At 36.6% G+C, this 20431-nt stretch overlaps 1 protein-coding gene across 1 annotated transcript; it reads left to right on the top strand.

Annotated features, from left to right (window-relative positions):
* The first annotated feature begins 132 nt into the window (after window positions 1-132).
* On the top strand, window positions 133-19393 carry hmgxb3 (HMG box domain containing 3). Its single transcript, XM_039662963.2, has 21 exons — window positions 133-527; window positions 1749-1875; window positions 1949-2123; window positions 2807-3253; window positions 3400-3495; window positions 4229-4360; window positions 5515-5789; window positions 6384-6487; window positions 6568-6651; window positions 6762-6853; window positions 7273-7371; window positions 7477-7623; window positions 10046-10320; window positions 10398-10525; window positions 11812-11943; window positions 12019-12203; window positions 15775-15994; window positions 16904-17037; window positions 17418-17537; window positions 17610-17819; window positions 18814-19393. Exons 2-21 carry the CDS (start codon window positions 1751-1753, stop codon window positions 19291-19293), a joined length of 3660 nt encoding a protein of 1219 aa, XP_039518897.2. The 5' UTR covers window positions 133-527; window positions 1749-1750; the 3' UTR covers window positions 19294-19393.
* Window positions 19394-20431: the final 1038 nt, after the last annotated feature.

Genomic DNA, 20431 nt, shown 5'->3' with positions numbered 1-20431 from the left:
AACACATACAAAACATACAACAGAAAAATCAACAAAATCAACATCTACTCAAGATTTTGTCATTTTTCTAGAACGACGGGTCACGTGCTACCTGTTCCTTTTCTAATCGCTGTTCAAAATTGACCAATCACTGTCGTTCCTCTTTACGGCAAAATTCAGTTTTGTGTTATCATTCTGTAGATATTGTAGGGGCTGTCTATTTCTATTTGCGTCTTAGTTTTTAGATATATGTAACAGAACTGAAATAGTATAAAAATACTGCTTAAACACAAGAGCAAAATAAAGCTCGTACTCTATTCAGTTGGAAGCGCTGTGGATCAAACTCTCATTGGGCCTCCAGTCGTTCATCTGATCTCTCCTCCGCCATTTTTACAGCACTATTCAGCAGGAAACACACGCTAAAACACCGACTCAGCTGTGAGCTTTCACACCAAACACACACATGATTCAGATCCCCGATCCTGCGACTTTACCGGTGTTATGCTGAGAGATTCGGCAAGATTTGGACCGATCCTGCGCTCATTCAGGTAAGGTTTCAATAAGACACGCGCTCATTGGCCGCAGACAGTCAGTATCAGCACTCAACAACAACCGACATCACACACACACACACACACACACACACACACACACACACACACACACATACATACGGTGACGGGAGGGAATACAACACACTCTGACATGTCTGCATACACTCTTTGCACTTTAGCCGTGGCTTCATGTAAATAAACTGCACAATGAAGTTAAAATCATATATGTGTATATATGAAGCTGTAGAGTAGTGTCACGTGGTATTGTTCAAACGTTTTTTTTTGTTTACCTGCATCTGTTCCAGCTGTGTAACTAATCCTAACAAAACTATACAAGTACCGTGGTAGCACCATGTTACTTATGTGTACTATAGTAATACTATAGCCTAGTATTCTCTGAAGTCCGTTTGCATCATTTAAGGAATGTCAGGATACCAGTAAAGAGGATGTAAACATGAATATTTCACCCCACATTAAACATAAAACTAAATATGTTTTGGCGAAAGAAAAATGCCAACGATTGTCTTTTTTAAGTTAAATATTAATTATTTTATTCACGTTTTGTCTGTTTATTTATAGGGATAATGCAAACACATTTCTAACCAAAACATGTTTGGCAATAAAATATTGATTCCTGAAGGCTGTTTTATTTCATGATCGTCTCACAGACTCACACTAATGATTAAAGTTCACTACACATCTTGAATTGCATAATTCATATTAATTAAATTGTGCATTCTAACATTTAGAACCTTTATTGCGTTATTTCTTGTTGCTGTTAATGAAGGTAGTGACCTATTATTATTTTAAAATAAGTAAAAGGTTTTGTGATGCCCATTTACATTGGTGGGCGGACAAATATTTTTCCATAAATAATGCATACATTTATAATATACCACATTTTAAAGTCAACATCAATATCATATGAACATAATACATATTTTCCCTGAGTTGCATTTAACAAAAAAAAATAAAATCACACCAAAATATTAAATAAAATCATAAAATAAATGCACAGTGCTATGTTTCCTCCTTGCAGCCTTGCAATCATAAAACTGGTGAACAGTTTTAAATTTGTTTCGAATGATTGATTGATTGATTGAATGACCTGTAAATGACCAAACCGAATAAATGAAAATTAATTTGATTAAAAACACTGCTTGAAGTGAAACATTTTGACATTTTTCTTTCATTCTCTTTATCTATTTCTCTCAGAGATGGAGGCCATTTATGGAGAGATGGAGGTGGAGAGCTGCTATACGCTTCTGGAACTTCCTTCGCCCAAGAAGAAACGCAAGAGCAAAAGCAGCACAGAGAGCTCCGACAAACCCAAGAAGCCCAGGTAGACCATCATGGAGAAGCGTTTAACATCTGTGCTTGTTTGAGCTGCACTAACGGCCTGTCTGCTGTCACAGGTCAGCGTACCTGCTCTACTACTTCGACGTGCATCAGAGCGTTCAGCAGGAGCATCCCGATCTGCCCCAGTCTGAGATCAACAAATGCATCAGCGACAGCTGGAAGAGGCTGAACGTGGCGGATCGAGGTTATTACCTGGAGAGAGCGCGCATGGAGAAAGACGGCGTCGACCCGGTAAGTCTGTCACTTCGAGAAGGCCAATGCAAATGTATGGATGTCTTTTCTTCGCTATTATGACGCATGAAAACACGGTCAAGAATAAACGTTGGCGAGACTTGATTTTGTCAGTGGGGAATTCAATTGATTGGATGGTTTGCTATTGGTGGATCTCATGTGAGTGACAGGTTGCCTTAGGGATTGATTCAATATTAGTAGGCGCATGAATTAAAATAAGAATAATAATGTGCACAGATATATATAAAGTTTGTATTTACATAATATATGTGGGTGCACTGTGCTTAATTATCTTATATACATATAAATAAACACACATCCTTGTATATATTTAAGAAAAAAATATATATATATATTTAAAATGTATATACTGTATATAGATTTAATTATAGTATATAGATATAATTTATAGTATATATAAATATTTTATATATAATAATATTTTTTTCTTAAATATATATAAGCATGTGTGTGTATTTATATATATAAAATAATTTTACACAGTGCACCCACATATATTATGTAAACACAAACTTTTATTTTGGATGCGATTAATTGTTTGACAGCCCTAAAATATATAAAATTATATAAAATATATAAATATATGTTATGAATAAAATATATATATAAAAAAATATAAAGAAATTTAAATGTTTAATTAAATTAAAAGTATCTTTTCACAGAGCAGCCAATCAGCAGCTGCGTCGTCTCAGGACGTCCCAGGTTTCCGCAAGATCCTGCCGAGGGCGAATTATCTGCTCCTGCCCAAGACTTCGGGAGCAGAGCGGGCCGAGGGTGAGAGTGACATGGATGCCCTCACGGACGGGGCGGTGAACGGAGCCCCTCGGGCGTCCCCCATGACTCTGGGCAGTGAGGTGGAGCTCTCGGAGCAGTGCATCGCCATCGAGGCGCTCAGTGAGGACGCAACCGCTTCCCACAATCCCAGTGACAGACTGATGAGTCTTGGGCAGGACGGTCACAAGGCAGTTACTCTGCTTATGAAGAGGGAGGAGTCTCGAATATCTTATGGTGATGTTGCCATAGCGATAGAGAATGGAATGGAAGGCGGGGCTTTGATGCCTCAGATCAAAGCAGACGCCACTCATCTAGTTGCCATAATACCCAATCAGGTGAGAGCTGCTGTCAATCATTACTGCAACATTCACATTAAAACAAAGCACATGAACGGAGCCGTGATTAATTAAACTAAATGAATCCTTTAGTTTTTCACTTTTTCAAAATTATTCATTTTTATTCTGTGCCATGTGTTTCTCAGGGCCTGGAGAATAAAGTGATCAGCACGGCCAGCCCAATAATGATGTTTCCGTTAATGAGCGCTATGAAATCTGAACCCAAACCCTCCTTTAAACTGGTGAGAGTAAATCTCCTGCAGAGATGTGCTGTTTCCGTAGTCATACAGTTGTCCGTATTTTCTCACCCGAGAAGTAATGAAAGTGAAAAAATGGCTTCTTCAAATGCATTTAAAATAATTTCATAATGCATACATTTTTAGTATTGTAATGTTATTGTTGTTCAATAAACTAAAATTATTATTATTAAATAAAAAAACGTGTTACAGTAGTAGTATTAATACAGTAGCAATATATTTCTTTGTTTTTTTTATTGTAATTTTAATTATTATTTTAATAATAATAATATAATTATTATTAAAAAAATTCTTGCAGTAATAATGTTAATGCAATAGTAAAATATTAGTTTATTGATTTTTTTATAATGTAAAATTTTTTTTTATTTATTTTTACAATCTTGCAGTAATAGTACTGCTATATTTCTATATTGATTTGATTTGTATAATTTAAATTAATTTAAAAAAATGATAATAATAATGCATAAATAAACAATTATAATACATTTAAACAATTATAATAATTTTAATTTTAATATAAACATTGAATGTGTTTACATTGAAAAACAATATAATATTTATACAAAACTACAAACTCTTCCTCACAAGCATTATATTAATCCACTGCCTTTTAATACACGTTTTGTTCATGTATAATAAACCCGCGTTCCAGTTTTCAATGCACAATGCATGAAAAGGTCAGTTTATGTACTGTAACTCGCACATGTTCTGTTTTCAGCCCATCAAATACACACGGAGAGGACGGGGCAACTGCAGCACACCGGGGTGTGTGTTTTCATACGTCACCCGTCACAAACCGCCCCAGTGCCCTGACTGTGGACAACACCTCGGGGGGAAGTGGGTCGCAGCCGTGAGTCCTCAAACCTGTGTTACATCCTCATTCACATACATCCATACAATAGATGAACAAAGCAATCCTAAACATCCATATTGTGCTTCTCATGGAGGAAAGAACCATCTTTCCATGCATTTTCTACTTCTTAAAAACATATATAGTTGACTTTTTTATGTCTCTTTTCATATATATATATTTATTCCTGTGATCAAAGCTGAATGTTCAGCATCATTACGCCAGTCTTCAGTGTCACACGATCCTTCACAAATCACTCTAATATGGTGGTTTGCTGTTCAAACATTTTTAATGCATCCTTGCTGAATAAAAGTATTCATTTCTACTTACCTCAAACTTTTGAATTGTAGTGTCTCACAGTTTCTACAAAAATATAAGGCAGCACAACCGTTTTCAACATTGATAAATCATAAATGTTTCTTGAGCTGCAAATCATCATATTAGAGTGATTTCTGAAGGATAATGTGACACTGAAGACTGGAGTGATGATGCTGAAAATTCAGCTTTGATCACAGGAATAAATTACATTTTAAAACATATTATTATAATAGAAAACAGTTATTTTAAACTTCCTGAATTGCTTAGCCCTCAAACCGTTTTCACTTCATAGCCCTTAATCCTGTAGCTGTGGACAAATGTGGGCACAGAGGACTCAGGTGTGATCCTAATTTTTATTTATTGTAAATATTATGTCACTGTCTTCGATAAAGTTTTGTCTATCCATTTTGTTTTATTTTTTAATATTTATTTTGATTTTTTAACTACATTAAAATATCATTCCAATAAGCTCTTAGAGCTAAAACCTAAAGATGAAGTGACTTTGCTGTCACCTGCTGTCTTATTTCAGCTTATTTTAGAATAGTTTTTCCCATTCATTTCCATGGGTGCCCATTTTTGACCCAAATACAAGATTAAGGAGTTTTTTTTAGAATTGAGTCAAAAAAAAAAAAAATCGAGTGTGTTCAGGAAGCAAACTTAGGAAAACTAGCCACTAGCCAAGTCTTGTACCGCTCAGATCAAGGGAAGTATTTTTAAAAAATAAATTTGTACCACATTTGTCCAGAATACGGTTTTAGGGTTAAATATGCATGTCGATTTATTATAATCCTAAAAATAGAGGAATATAAAACAGGTTGTATTTCCCTGTTTTACAGGCTAAGAGAAGCTCAGTTAAAAGAGACCCGTCTTCAGCAAAACAGCATGACGACTCCAAGCCTCCAGATCATGTGACAGACCCTGATGAGACATCGTCTAAAGACTCGGAACAGACGAGCGCTGCCATTCTTCCTCAGAAAACCTGTCTAGATAAAGCTGAGGACGGCAAGACCACTGCGTCCCGCAGGGTGAGCCGTCGCAAGAGAGAGCGGATGAGTGCAGTGTCTGATGGGGCTGGTGTCAACCGGTCTGATGCTGAACACACTGCTGTCCGGTAAGAAACTCGCACACGCTAACTGCAGTTTAACAACCAAAATCTGCAGTTTACAACATTATTCATATACTTTGTATATTTGAGTGATTTTGTTTTTTGAGAAAAAATGTTTTTTTGGCTTGAATTGATTTTATTTCTTAATTATATTATATATTTTAGACTAAACTGATTTCAGTTTTAGTTTTGTAATCAGTACTTGTTTCATAAAATGATTTATTTCTATAAATAATACGTTTTTCATCTAATATTTATGTTTTTTTTTATTTCTGCTTCATTGCAATTACCGAAAACAATATTTAATATTTTTTTGTTTTTAGTTTAAAGTTTGAGTGTGATATGAACATTAGCTCTTTTTTGACTCATTATTTAATCAAAACAAAATTAAAATTAAAAATGCAAAATAACTTATAACTGGACACTTGATAAGTTGAACATGCAATATAATGAGATGATTTGACCACAGTGTAGTATATTATTGTACATCATTGTGCACAGTTTGCATATTTAGAAGTAATGCATATTTGATCATCTTTGTCTTCCTCATTCGACTGCGACTCTCTAATGTGTGTGTGTGTTTGGTGTCGTGTGCTTCAGAGCATTGGGTGCTGGCCATATTCAGGTCGTCTCGAGAGAAAACAACAACAGCGTACTACAGAAACGCCGGATACGAGCCATTCTTCCAGCGCCCGCCCACAACAGTGAGTCGGCTGTTATTTAAAGCACTAATAAAGCTGTAAATGAACTGATCTGATGTTTACATGTGGCCTGTTCCTCATAGATGCGTCCGGCCAGTCCGCAGTGGTGCAGTGGATCACGGTTCCTCCTGATAAAGCCAAAACCGACACTAATATCATCAGAGCTGGTGAGACAAACACCAAGAAGAGATCGAATAATAATATAATTAGATCTCTCTGGGTTTCATTCTTCTTATCTACATATGACTCTCTTAGTTGTGACATGTTGTGTTTCTAGTGAAACCGTCATCCAGTGAACACATGACCGGTCTGAAGCCCAGCACCCTCAAACAGCTGGGTCACATGATCACACCCAGTGCCTTAGAACAGGTGAGATTACTCTACCCAACACACAATAATAATACAAGTAATACATATTATTATTGTAATGAGATTGAATAATAACTATAGTAATGTTAATAAAAACATTACAAAATAAAAGTAACCATACAAAATAATAATTAAAATATTACACTACAACTAAATAACTGCAACAGAAGGCGCGTTTCCATTACAGATCTTTTTTGAATTGCCTGAAAAACCTCATGCGAGCGTAAAAACTTTTTTGCGATAATTTTGTTTTTGCGAAATTTACGTGTTTCCATTGAGCGCATTTTCATTTCGCAAATTGAAGGGTAATGGAAACACAGCTAGAAAGAATAATAATAATCTGAGATTATGATCATGATGATGATGATGATCTGAAGTTGGTGTGTGTGATAGACTGTAAAAGCTGTGTGTGATTGTAGAAGCCCCTGACGGTCGGCAGTAACCAGTACATCATCACAGACAACGGTGTGAAGATCCTATCCATGGTGCCCTTCAACAAGACCGCTGGATCCTCCCTGGTTGGTGTTCACTAGCAATACAACACATACTTGTGTTCCTCTGTGATAAATGATCATCAGATTGTGGACTAGTGCTGTACGTGTGTGTGTGTGTGTGTTCTTCAGGCTCTGGGTTTGTCTACAGCGAGAGGTCGAGGTCGTTGTAAGAATCCGGCGTGTGATTACGTCTATAAGAACAGACACAAACCTCCACACTGCCCGACCTGCGGCTGCGAGCTCGCCAACAAACACGTCAAGAAGAACAAACTCACGGTTCGTTTCAGCACACCATATCAACTCTTTATTGAAGTGCTTCATTAAACGCGTTTAATATAATTAATTAAAGGAGTAGTTCACTTTAAAAAAAACCTTTGCTGATAATTTACTCACCCCCATGTCATCCAAGATGTCCACGTCTTTCTTTCTTCAGTCGAAAAGAAATTAATTATTCCAGGATTTTCTCCATATAATGGACTTCAATGGGAACCAAACGGTTCAAGGTCCAGATGAGAGTTTCAGTGCAGCTTTAAAGGGCTTTAAACGACACCAGACGATGAATAAGGGTCTTATCTAGCGAAACGACCGCTCATTTAATAAATAAATAACAAAGTTTAAGTTTTATAAGCTCACATGGTCGCCTTGCTCTGTTCTGTGATGCACGTTTGTGACTCTTCTATCAAAATGAACGAATCATTTTTCGAGTCATTTGGCTCATTCAACGAACGAAATGAACCAAATGACTCGAATAAAGATTTGTTCCTCACTTGATAAGACCCTTATTCATCGTCTGGTGTCGTTTAAAGCCCTTTGAACAGTTTGCACTGAAACTCTCATTTGGACCTTGAACCGTTTGGACCCCATTGAAGTCCATTATATGGCGAAAATACTGGAATGTTTATCAAAAACCTTCATTTATTTTCGACTGAAGAAAGAAAGAGATGGATATCTTGGATGACATGGGGGTGAGTAAATTATCAGCAAAAGTTTTCTTAAAAGTGAACTACTTCTTTAATGCATTGTTTGCAGTAAGAGTTTATAAATGTGTTTCATTTCAAGAAGTGTAAATGTTTGTTATTAGTTTTAATTTAATCCTGATGTGTCAGTTTTGCACTGTAAATGTACAGTCAAACTAAACTCTATTCAGACACCTTCAACATTTCTCACATTATCACAGTTTATTCGCTATAGTATATTCGCTATGACAAGAACTCCGTTATCAAATCAATAGAGGGAATGCATTGACGTCACTTTCCCACCAGAACAACCCCCCTCAGCCTGACTAAGTAGCAAAAGCTGCTGCGTGACTGGGTTTAATCGGGGAAACTGCGGAAATGCTACTAAAACGAACAATTTTATCAATTTAAACTAAATGTTGGACTCAATATAGTGTTCCTTACAACTTACTAAAGATCCAGTCAGTGATCCGTGGATATTGACATGCAGCCGGGAATCGTGTTGCCTGACATTTATGTTTGCCTGATTTCGACACCAGGGAAATAAAAGCAATATAGACCTAAACATAAAGCAAATTTGCCTGTGAACACTTTATATAAATACAATATAGGTCGGTATCACTTATATCAGTTTTATATGTAGCATCATATCGTTCAGCCATAAAAACTTTATTTTTAGTCAGTGTTTATTAAAAACATCCAATAATGCAGAATATGCAATGATAAATATTTAATTGATGAGTTGTTTAATATATATATAACAATACAAAATATATGGGTATGGTTTTACAGCTAAATTCAGCATATTGACACACAATGATAACTGCAAATCCACCTTTCACGGACCAGTCCAGTCGTTTCTGTGAATTGCAGCGATCCATTTGCTCCTCTTTCTATCGCAGTCTGTAAAAATATACCTCCGGTTTTCTGTCAAATCTAGTTGTACAGTCAATCGCAAAGCTCTTTCACACTTTATATGTGTTGTGTTTGTTTTTCGCGGCATTCACACTGAAAACAAATACAGCCGCTCAGTCTTTTTGCCACTCACTGTGAGTAACAGCAGGCCGACAGTTACGTCATGCGCATACCCTCTATAGATATTACACTGGTTTTGTCCGTCCATCTGTTAGACTCACACATTAATTAAATTGAATATCTATCAGCTGTTCAATTTAACTACACAATTTGAGCCAGACTTATATATCGGCAGGCCGATATTAGGCATTTTCCAAACTATCGGTATCAGCAGTTATAATGGCCGATAAATGAATATCCTCTCAAGCAAGCTAATACCACTATCATCTGTGGAAGACCGCAAACATTAACATTAATGAGCTTGGAAACCACAATGAACTTTTTCTGCCTAAATAAAGTAATGATTACTGTATTTATAACTAGCATATCTCTAGTTACAGTCCCTGCATTGTAAAATGTAAGTTATACTTGCGAGGAGTGCACATTTAGACATAGAAAAAGTATCAAACGTTGTGCAGAAAAGTTAGCTTTTCTTTTAAATCCAACAATATTTAATAAAAAAAAATATCGGCCGATATATCGGAGAATCGGATTTTAAAACTCCAAAATATTTGTATCGGTATAAGCCTTCAAAATCCTTTATCGGTCGGGCTCTAGACACAATTAGTTTGACTGTATGTCTACATAATACAGTGCACAAAAAGAGCAGCTAAACTGGTGTTTTCCCTGATGAGTCCCACACTAACGAGTCTGTGTGTGTTGTCCAGCCGTGCGCTGAGGATGTGTCCAGTTCTGCGCTTCTGTTGGACTGGCCTCAAGCTCTGAGCGGGTCTCAGAAAGAGCATCAGCGCCACTCCACCGTCAGTCTGCTGCGCTCGTGTCTCCAGTTCCCCGAGAGCGAGAGTGAACTGCAGGACGTGTTCAACCTCATACACGAGCTCAACCGGCCCGAGGAGGAGAGCGCCGGCTGGCCCAGCTTCTACGAGTCTGCGGCCACACACTGCAGTCTGTGTCAGTGCGCACTGTTCAGAGGAGACCGCGGGTGAGGGGAGCGCGCATGTGCTGGCGGGACGGATGTGATCGCGGGACGTTCTCATGTTTGTTTTTTGTGTCGTTTAGTTCAGTTGCAGGGTTGGAGGATTGCTGGTTGTTGACTGATCGTATTATTCGCCCCGTCACTCTGCAGCTGAAGGTCTGTACTAATCTGCAGTGTCTGGCGATACACAGTTTCACAGACTTACATCCAGGTAAACACACACACACGTTTACTTCGCTATCTAAATGGGGACATTCCATAGACGTGATGGTTTTTATACTGTATTCTCTCCCGTTACACTAACACTATGCCTAAACCTTACCGGTTTTATTTTAACATTTTTTAAATTATTTTTGGAGATTTTGGTCACTTCTGGGTACAAATTTGTCCCCAAAATATAGTTATGTAGGTACACACATTTGGTATAATAATCTTTCTTACTGCAACAAGAAATACCTTTTTTTTGTATTATACCAAATGTGTTAAACTCATTTGTTTTGAAGATTATTTTAAGATTTTAAATAACTTTAACTTTATTTTTGGAGATTTTGGTCATCATTTCCGGGAACTAATTTGTATTATGCCAAAGGTGCTAAATATACTTACTCATTTGTTTTGAAAGATTTATTTTAAAACTGTTACTTTGACATGAAAGTAGTTTGTCATGTTCATTTCTGCATTTGTCAGACCAAACTCTTTTATCCTAAGCTTTTATCTGGAGTAAGAGAGCATAGAATATTTGTATTTGTGGTATTGTTTGAGTAAATCCATATTTTTAAGCTCAAAAGTTGTCAATTTCATTGTACTTTTTATGTATTAAAATAACTAAAACTGAAATAAAAATTAATAAAAACTATGTTTAGACGTGCATTCAAAAAATTTATAAATATGACAAACAAAAAATTACTAAAACTTTAACTAGAATTAAAATGAAAACAGAAAATATGCAAATAAAAATTCATTCAAAATAAAAAGAATAATATATGTGAATAATACATGTTTTATTAAAACTTAAATAAAAACTAAATCAAAATAAAATTAATTTAACTATATAGAGTAGACATTTTTAGGGGGGAAAAAAACTAATGCAAATGATAAAACAGCAAAATTACCAAAACTAATTAAAATTAAGATGAAAAATAAAATAAAAACTCAAATAAAATAAAAATGTAAAAATAATTATGACAAAAAAACCCACAAAATTGCTTAAACCTGAACTAAAATTCAACTGAAAAGTAAAATTAATTCAATTAATTCAAATGAATAAATCGATGTAGACATTTAAATCAAATTAATAACTAACTAAATAAAAAAATAATAAAATATTTAAACCAAACCCTAATACAAACACACTACAAAAACACTAAAAGTTTAACTTAAATTAAAATGAAAACAGAAAATATGGAAACTATGACACTAAAACAACATCTCTCGTAACACTGACATGACGAATGCAGCATGTATTACTGCAGGTTGTGTGTTTGTGTGTTTTCTCAGGTGTGTTTAATGTTGGCAATGAACTGCTGGTGACGCTGGATTTATTCTTTAAGATGAGACATCAGATCAGACTGGGAGACGATCCTGCACACGCCGCTCTCGCTTTCATCAAACACTCACAGATGCTATCAGGTGCTTCATCATCATCTTGATCGCATCACTGAACATGTGTGTGACGTTTACCGTGCCTCTTTGTGTGTCGTGCAGACGCTGTGTTGAGCTCGGAGCAGGAGTCACATGTTCAGGATCTGTTCTGCAGCGGTTACTGGGCGTTTGAGTGTCTGACGGTTCGAGACTATAACGACATGATCTGTGGTGTGTGTGGCATCGCACCTAAACTGGAGATCGCACAACGCAACACCAACAACACTTTACTGCTCAAAAACGTGGAGGTATGAGAGCCATCATTCTACCAATAAAATAACTTAAGCCAGTCAATACCAATGGTCTAAAAATACAATATTAATTGAACTGCCATAAGTAAATCACTTGACAGTTTCACGGGTAATGATAATGAACAAGTTGCATGTTCATTATGCTCCGTGTCCAGATAGAAAAATTGCGAACACATAACGATAAATTATAATAGGGAATGCAACAAGCACTTGTTTTAAACAGTAAGCAAGGGAAGCAAAATATTGCATTGACGTAACCACAGCTAGTAATCCAAGCCTTTTGTTCGAACCAACTAGAGGTAGACCGATTAATTAGCCGATTTTTGGCATTTTTTAACATAATCGGCATCAGCCAATATCCAAGTATATCAAGCCGATTATTAGGCAGGCGCATCTGTGGGCAGCCTAGTGTTGTCGTGGAACACGTGTTTGACGCACGCTGCCGCTAGAGTCATTTTCCAGCCGAGTGAGCAGCAGAAATACGTTATTGTTAGAAGTTAAATCAAATAAAATATAATAAATCTTATATATAAAAGTTAAATCATTTAAAGTTTTTTTCTCCTTTTTTGTGATAATTAGGTTATGTCCATTTGTCTTTGTCCGTCAAGAAACAAACCAAACCAAAAATACATGTTTCAAGACATTTTTTTGAGAGGATAAAATGTTTTTGTTGAGAAAGTTTGTCTATGTTAAGTAATTATCATTTCTTTTACATTTTATCTTTCAAATAGAGGTTAAAAACCAAGCAAATATCGGCCAAAATAAATCGGCAGCATTAATCCGGATTTCAAAAGATCGGTATCGGTGTGAAAAAAAAAACATATCAGTCGACCTCTAGAACCAACCTCGGGAAAGTGTTCTCTTATAGGTTTTCTCCTTTTCTCGCGCATGTTGGGTTATATTCACGTCTGGCTTGTCTGGTCCAGGGTCTTTTACAACGAGTTTTTCCGCTAATGTTATTCTTTCGAATGGATACAAGTTGCCATTTCTGCACTCTCTGAGGTAAATGTCCCGTGGTGCACGCGCGTGCACTCCTCTAATCTTGGTATTACGGGCAATATTTTCAGAGCCCCCAAACCATAAAATTCGACGACGCTGATTGGCGAAATATAACTTATTGATATTATTGAAAATATTGGCGAAACTTTCTTGCGTAGCAACCGGGGAACAATTGGCTTAAATTCCAGGGGCCTGTTGTATAAACGTTGCGTACGCACAAAATGGGCATAGAAATATGCGTGTACGCATCTGGAATCGGGATTTATAAAAAATAAACTTGCCGTAAATAAGTGCGCACAGTAAGGATGCTCTTGACCGTGCATACGCACTCTTTTAGAAGAGTATGTGTTTTGGCGACACCAATGGTGAGCTAGAGTCAAATGCTCACTATTAGACAGAGAATCTAACGAAAATTATACATCTACAGAAATATAATTCAAATATAATTTCACAAACCTATCATCACTTAAAGCAAACATCTATCCCTTCTTAAATGACTGCGCCTGCACACTCGTTGGGCCGTTTAGTGAAACTGACGCACATATAGCCTATAATCTAACGTAATCTTCATTATGAGTCCAAATCATAAATAGAGTGCATGTTCTCAATAACAGTTTAAATAAATAAAAGAATGATTTAAACTATGTTTTACTTCTGATTTAAACATTTAGATTAAATATGCCATTCTCATTAATGGAGTTAACACTTAAACTACATGAAATCATTACTGAGAAGTTACAAAAAAAAATTATATTCAATAAATAGAAATAGTCTATTTGTTGTGGATGCAGTGCTTTTAAACACTTTCCCTCTGGCATGCTGTGTTATAATGTTTTATTGATAGCTAATAGCAGATTGTCTGAGAAAATTGTTGAGCAAATAATGCTGCACAACCATGTCTGTTGCCATTTAAAATATAAATCAATTAAAAAAATACTATTTGGCCAGTGGAAAAGATTGAGAAAAACTTTCTCTGAAATGTATTTAACACTATTTGATTTATTCATTCAAAAACAAGGTAAGGATATAGGCTACAAAAAAAATTATGTTTGTAATAATGTGACGGCACATCCGCATTTCATATTTTCCTAACGTCTTGTACCGTTAAATTTGGTATCACGTGGATGAATAATCATATGCAAATGATATGCAGATGAGGATATGCATATTTAAACTAGGCGTTGTAATCTCCATATATGGTTATTTCGGGGAGGAGACGCACGTGCGCACAATCAAAGTGAATTCTGCGCAGGTTCTGGCGTACGACGCAAATTCTGCCTTATGTGCGTATGCACACTTTAAGGATGAAATCTACGCAAAGTTTTATACGTGAGGCCCCAGCACTGTAGGGGCTACTACTACACCAACATGATAAACATAACGAAAGTGAATGCAAATAACATTCTGGAGAGTTCAAAACACATTTCAGAGTAAAACCATTATTAGCATATAATTAAACATTATTTTTCAAAATGACAGATTAAAATATATATTATAAAAAAAACAACAGACAGGCGGGAGGTCGGCTCCCCAGCGCCCTCTATGGGCGAGCCGCTGCTAGCTGGAAGAAACATTTAAACCCTCAAAATGAAAACTAATAACATAAACTAATAAAAATGACAAAAGTATCGAAGCGTATTGCATTCACTTGAGGAAACAAAATCTACTCTGTTTTTCTGAATTAACTAATTAATTATCTCAGAATTATGAGATTTTGCTCTGTTTTTATGAATTGAGTTTGAGGTAGTCAAGTTGTAACATACCATCTTGAATTACGAAAGACAGAATGAAATCATTGTAAAGAGGTAGGGTACCATCTGTTGAGTTTTGCAGTGATTATATTTAAGTGCCACATCAAACGTGTTCACCCTCCACGCAAACACACACCATATATCAGTTCAATCATTTATATGATAGAAAAACCTGAGTTTCCAACGCAGTTTGTCACAAGTCCAGCGTTCTCAAAGTCAATGATGGCATGGTGATTTCAGTCAATCAATATCCACAGGAAGTTCCACAGGTTCAATCAATTCAGAGATGACAGACTCAGTCAATAATCCATTGATGATTCCCACGCGCACTAAGCGGTCGAACTTAGAGTAAATGAGCATGAGAATTTAGCATGAACTTAATTAGAACATTAGGCTTAAATGAGTAGCAAAGAAAATAACAATTTCTTCTCAAAAACCCAACCACAGATGAATACCTTTTACGTTTTTGTCACCCCGTCTGCTCTAACTTCACTTATTCTCTGCTTATATCTGCATCCTCACCTTCAGAACTGAGGACATCGCCCCCTAGTGAAGCGGCAAAGCACTAACAGTGAACTCACCCGAGAACTGTTAGTCATTCATTCAGAAAAACAGAGCAAAAACTTTTTCCCATGAAAAAATGATCTCGTAATTCTGAGATAATTAACTCGTCAATTCAGAAAAACTGAGATTTTGTTTCCTCAAGTGAATGCAATACGCTTCCTTACAAAAGTATATAAATGAAAATTGTATTATTATTATTTAAATTGTGAATAAATACTGTAATAGTATAAAACCCCCAGTGTTGTTCTCTGTAGTTCACGTGGCCTGACGTCCCGGCGCCGGACGAGGTGCACGTCGATGAGTTCTGGCTGACGATGGAGAACGAGGCGCTGGAGCAGGCGGTGTTTCCCTCCAGTGTTCCTCTCACACGCTTCGACGCCTCCATCATCGCCCCGTTCATCCCTCCTCTCATGAGGAACACACTCGTCATCAACACGGAGAAGGACAAGATCACCCCTGACACTCAACACAGAGGTACAGATACACACGTTTAACCCTCTGGTGCGAATCCTGTTAAAAGTATTTAAAGGGACACTTCAGGATTTAGCATAAGCTTTGTATTAGTAGGAAACCTGTAGTATTTTTGAATTACCATGTTTTCCACCCTCATATCCCCCTGAAACGAGAGATTTATGTATTTTTTGTTAGGAAAAAATCCTCCGATGACACAAAAATCGTTATTTTGCGTCAACGGAGGATATTTTGTCCGGAGGCTAAAGACCATAGCATAGACATCTACACTAGACGTCACCTTGGCTACGGCAGTTCATTGGAACGAATGCGTCAATAGAGCCGCCATCTTGAAACAGGGGAGCCCCTCCACTTTAATGCATCAGCGTCAATGTAGTAGACACAGGTCTAACCGATATTAAATCACCATAAATCAGCATGAATGCGATTTTTCTTGGTCTTTCTTTTGGTTTGTTCCAACGGTCAGACATGTATTTATCATTGATTCAAGAAAGAAAGAAAACTTTTAAAAAAAAAACAAAAAAAAAAACATTCTTCCTAGTTCAGATTTCATCCGTGAACATCATACGCTGCACAAAAGTCTGCCACCATTAATGAATTCGAAGTAAAGGCAGAGATAGCAGTGTTACCTAGCTACTTCCTATGACAAGACCCCTGTTCCAAGATGGCGGCAGCTTTGACGCATGCTTAGAACCCCAAGGTGAGGTCTAGTGTATATATCTATGGCTAAAGACGCCCTGCTCCATGTCCTCAACCCGCCCATAGAGGGAGCATTTCACTCACAGAATGAACACATAGTGTCGGCCTATATATATATATATATATATATAATTGTGTATAGTGTTATAAAAATAAAGGCGAAAGGTGAAGTTTCTGATTCCTGAAAGCATTGTGTGTGTGTGTGTGTTTTAGGGGACCCGTCGGTCCTGGTGCGTCTGATCCACGAGGGTGTTCTGCTTCCCGATCAGATGGATCAGCACAGTGAGGAGGAGCTCAGGGACGTGATGGAGAAATGTGGGATTCCCGCAGCAGAAGACAGTGATAAAGTACATGACAAAACACTTCGTTATCTAGATGGGAATATTTCATAAGCTTCTATTGCTTATATACTGAGCTAGTTATAAAAAAATCAACCTAACAGCAAACTTTCGAGATGGTCCTCACTGCGGAACATGAAATCCATGGGGAGGAGTCGGATCCAGATCCAACTCCTCCCACCTTACATACACCTAAACCTAACCAACTCCGCCCCCTGATCCCTAAACCCAACCCTAATCCTACCATCTCCACCCCTTGGATCGTGATCCGACTCCTCCCCTTGGATCTCATGTTCTGCATTGAGGTGCTACTGAAACTTTCTGCATGATAAATTATCTATACCTTCCATTTTGCATGTAGAGAATGGCCTTCTGGTTTGTTTTGACAGGACGGGCTGCTGGAGGCGGTGTCTCTGCTGTATTCACAAACACAAAACGGACTCTGGACGGGACGTCAGCCTCAAGCGCTCATGACGGCGGGCAAGATCAGTAAAGTGTGTCCTCATCAGGTACACAGCACTCAGTGTTATACGTTTGTGATGATGCTGATCCACATGAGCTGAAGTGTGGTCTCTGGTCAGGTGGTTTGCGGCTCCAAGTATATGGTGCGCAGAGAGAGCGCTCGCGATCACCTGGACCTGCTGCTGTCTTCGCGCTTCTGGCCGCCGGTTTACGTCACAGACTGTGCCCAGAAGGTGGCGCTCTGCGCTGACGTGTTATATCCTGAACTCGCCTCACAGATGTGGGAGAAGAACCAGGGATGTTTTTCTGATCCGACTACAACACCACAGGTGACCCATTTAAAGGAATAGATCACCCAAAAAAATACATATATATATATAGGCTATATAACATATATTTGTAGTATTCTAATTTATTTATCCTCATGAAACAAAACAAACAAACAAATTTAAAATTGTAAAATCATTTAAGAATTTATTTGAAAGGTTTAGGAAAAATTAATTATATATGCTTATTTATTCATAAAATAAACCCTCACATTTTTAGGAAATTCTACACAATTTTTTTCTACACAATGACCAAAAATTACATTTGATTCATTATATATATATATGTATATATATATATATAAACATAAATATAACAATAATTATGATGGTGATTATCATCAATATAATTGTATAATTTGATATTATCATAATGCATTATTATTTTGAATGTAATTATTAAATATAATTATTATATTATCCTCATGTCATTCTGCTGTGATTTATTCAATGAAACAAAAAAGCAAAAAATATTCATTTATGGTACTATGAATATATATATATCCATGAATATATATATATATATATATATCCATATTTATGGTAATATGGTACATTTGAAGTGGATCGAAACCTTAGTTATACATGAATTTTGAACAATACCCGTTCTTGTCCTGGGGCAAACTTTTATAAACTTTTGATAAACTTTTTTGATCCACTTCAAATTATGACTAAATAAATAAATGAGGGTTTAGTAATTAATTTAGCCTATTTATTTCAAATGTTTAGGAATATATACATATATATATATATATATATATATATATATATATAAACAAATTAGTTCAGTTATTTATTAAGTGCTGTATTATTATTATTATTATTATTAAGTCCTGATAATATATATAAATATTCCTTTAAAAAAAAGATGTTAATGTTTTCTATACGTAATTTAGATTTTCCTTGCAATGAACGTGTCGTACAAAGATTTCAAAACAACCGATTGTGCGTTGAACATGTCGATCTTGAACATGAGCGTTCTTCTTCTCTTTCTCAGTACGTGTCGTGCCCGGAGCTTCAGGATCAACCGTACAGTTTAGATCTCACAGCAACTGAATCAAACCCTCATCTGCACCCGCTCACCAAATCCTCGTCCCGCTGGATAGTGCGACCCGACAGACCCGACGGACCCGACGCCCAGCACGCCATGAGCCTCTGCAAGGAGCTCGAGCCTTACGCCGGCATCGTCTCCGAGATGTGGGAGCAGTCCGAGGGCGAACCCAGGCGCGAGGCTCTGGTGTTCGACAACGCGGCGTATTACTACCTCTACAACAGATTACTGGACTTTCTGAGCAGCAGAGACATCGTGAACCAGCAGATCGCAGAAGTGTTGAGCGCATGCCAGCCGGGAGAGGTGGTGATGATCCGGGACGCCCTCTACAGGCTCGGAGTGGCACAGATCAACACTGACCCGGAGGAAGAGGGCCTGGACAAACACTCGGACGGACTTGTGTTTGAGGAGGTGAAGCTCGACTGAAGCAGGGACGGCTCACTCGACAAACACAAGCTGGAAATGACTTCAGGTTTTATTTAAGAGATGGAGAGAAACAGAAATAAACTCCTTATTGATGCGCCTACATGTCGTTGGTGTTTAATCTGGAAATGTGGAGCACAAAAATGATTAACGCTGCTCTTTTTCATAGAAGTCTCTTGTGATTTCTGAAGAAAATGAATATAGCACTCTCATACTGTTATGATAGTACATACTTATCTTAAAGGGACCGTTCACCCAAAAATGCTAATTCTGTCGTTTCAAACCTATGTGAGTTATTTCTTCTCCTGAATACAAAGTCAATGGAGCCAAATAACTTCTTAGTTACTCATATTCTTCAAAATATACAACTTGAGGGCGAGTAAATGATAGATGTTTCACTTTTGGGTGAACTATCCCTTTTAAGATTTGCATATTTAAATTTTTAACATGCAGTTAATTAGTTTGACTACAAAAATGTGGTGCATTTTATCATTCATACATCAATGAAACTGCATTTCTGTAAGTGAGAGACACAATAACCATATTTATATTTCATCATATTTATATGTGAAGATAAATATTTATTTATTATCAATATTTACAGTTTGTTTCCGTCTGAAATTTTAACGAATTAAATATCGCTCGTTCCACAGCTAGCCGTATTTTATTTTATAATTTTTAACTGATTCAATTCGCAATCTGCAGATTTATGCAGATGCTTATACATTTTAATTAATGCGTTTTGCGAATATGATAATTAAAATGCTAAACTATACCATAACCGTTTCATTTATGTATGACTGAGAAATTTGTATTACATTAAGTTTATTAGTTTAAAATGGTGTAATCCAAATGGATGGATATTTATTATGCGATTAAAATATAGACATCTTAAATCTATATATATATATGAAGAGTTCAGATGCAAAAGCCTCTAAATGCCATTTGAAATTTTCTTCTTTAATGATGATTTTTATCAAACTTGTATATTTAAGTTCAGTAATTTCACTTAAATAACAATTCATAGGTAATCATCATTGCCATTTAAGTGAAATCACTGAACTTAAATATACAAGCTTGATAAAAATGATCATTCTAGAAGAAAATTTCAAATGGCATTTAGAGGCTTTTGCATCTGAAC

The sequence above is a fragment of the Pimephales promelas genome, chromosome 9 (assembly GCF_988280905.1).
Source record: "Pimephales promelas chromosome 9, fPimPro1.hap1.1, whole genome shotgun sequence".
NCBI lineage: Eukaryota > Metazoa > Chordata > Actinopteri > Cypriniformes > Leuciscidae > Pimephales > Pimephales promelas.
This window is presented reverse-complemented; position numbering and strand designations above follow the sequence as displayed.

What these genes read in the sequence shown, in the direction of transcription:
- hmgxb3 (XM_039662963.2), top strand. Translation starts at nt 1,751, where the DNA reads ATGGAGGCCATTTATGGAGAGATGGAGGTGGAGAGCTGCTATACGCTT. An exon ending in AGACCGCTGGATCCTCCCTG is followed by an intron (nt 7,372 to 7,476) that starts GTTGGTGTTCAC and finishes TGTGTTCTTCAG; the next exon opens with GCTCTGGGTTTGTCTACAGC. An exon ending in ATCCGACTACAACACCACAG is followed by an intron (nt 17,820 to 18,813) that starts GTGACCCATTTA and finishes TCTCTTTCTCAG; the next exon opens with TACGTGTCGTGCCCGGAGCT.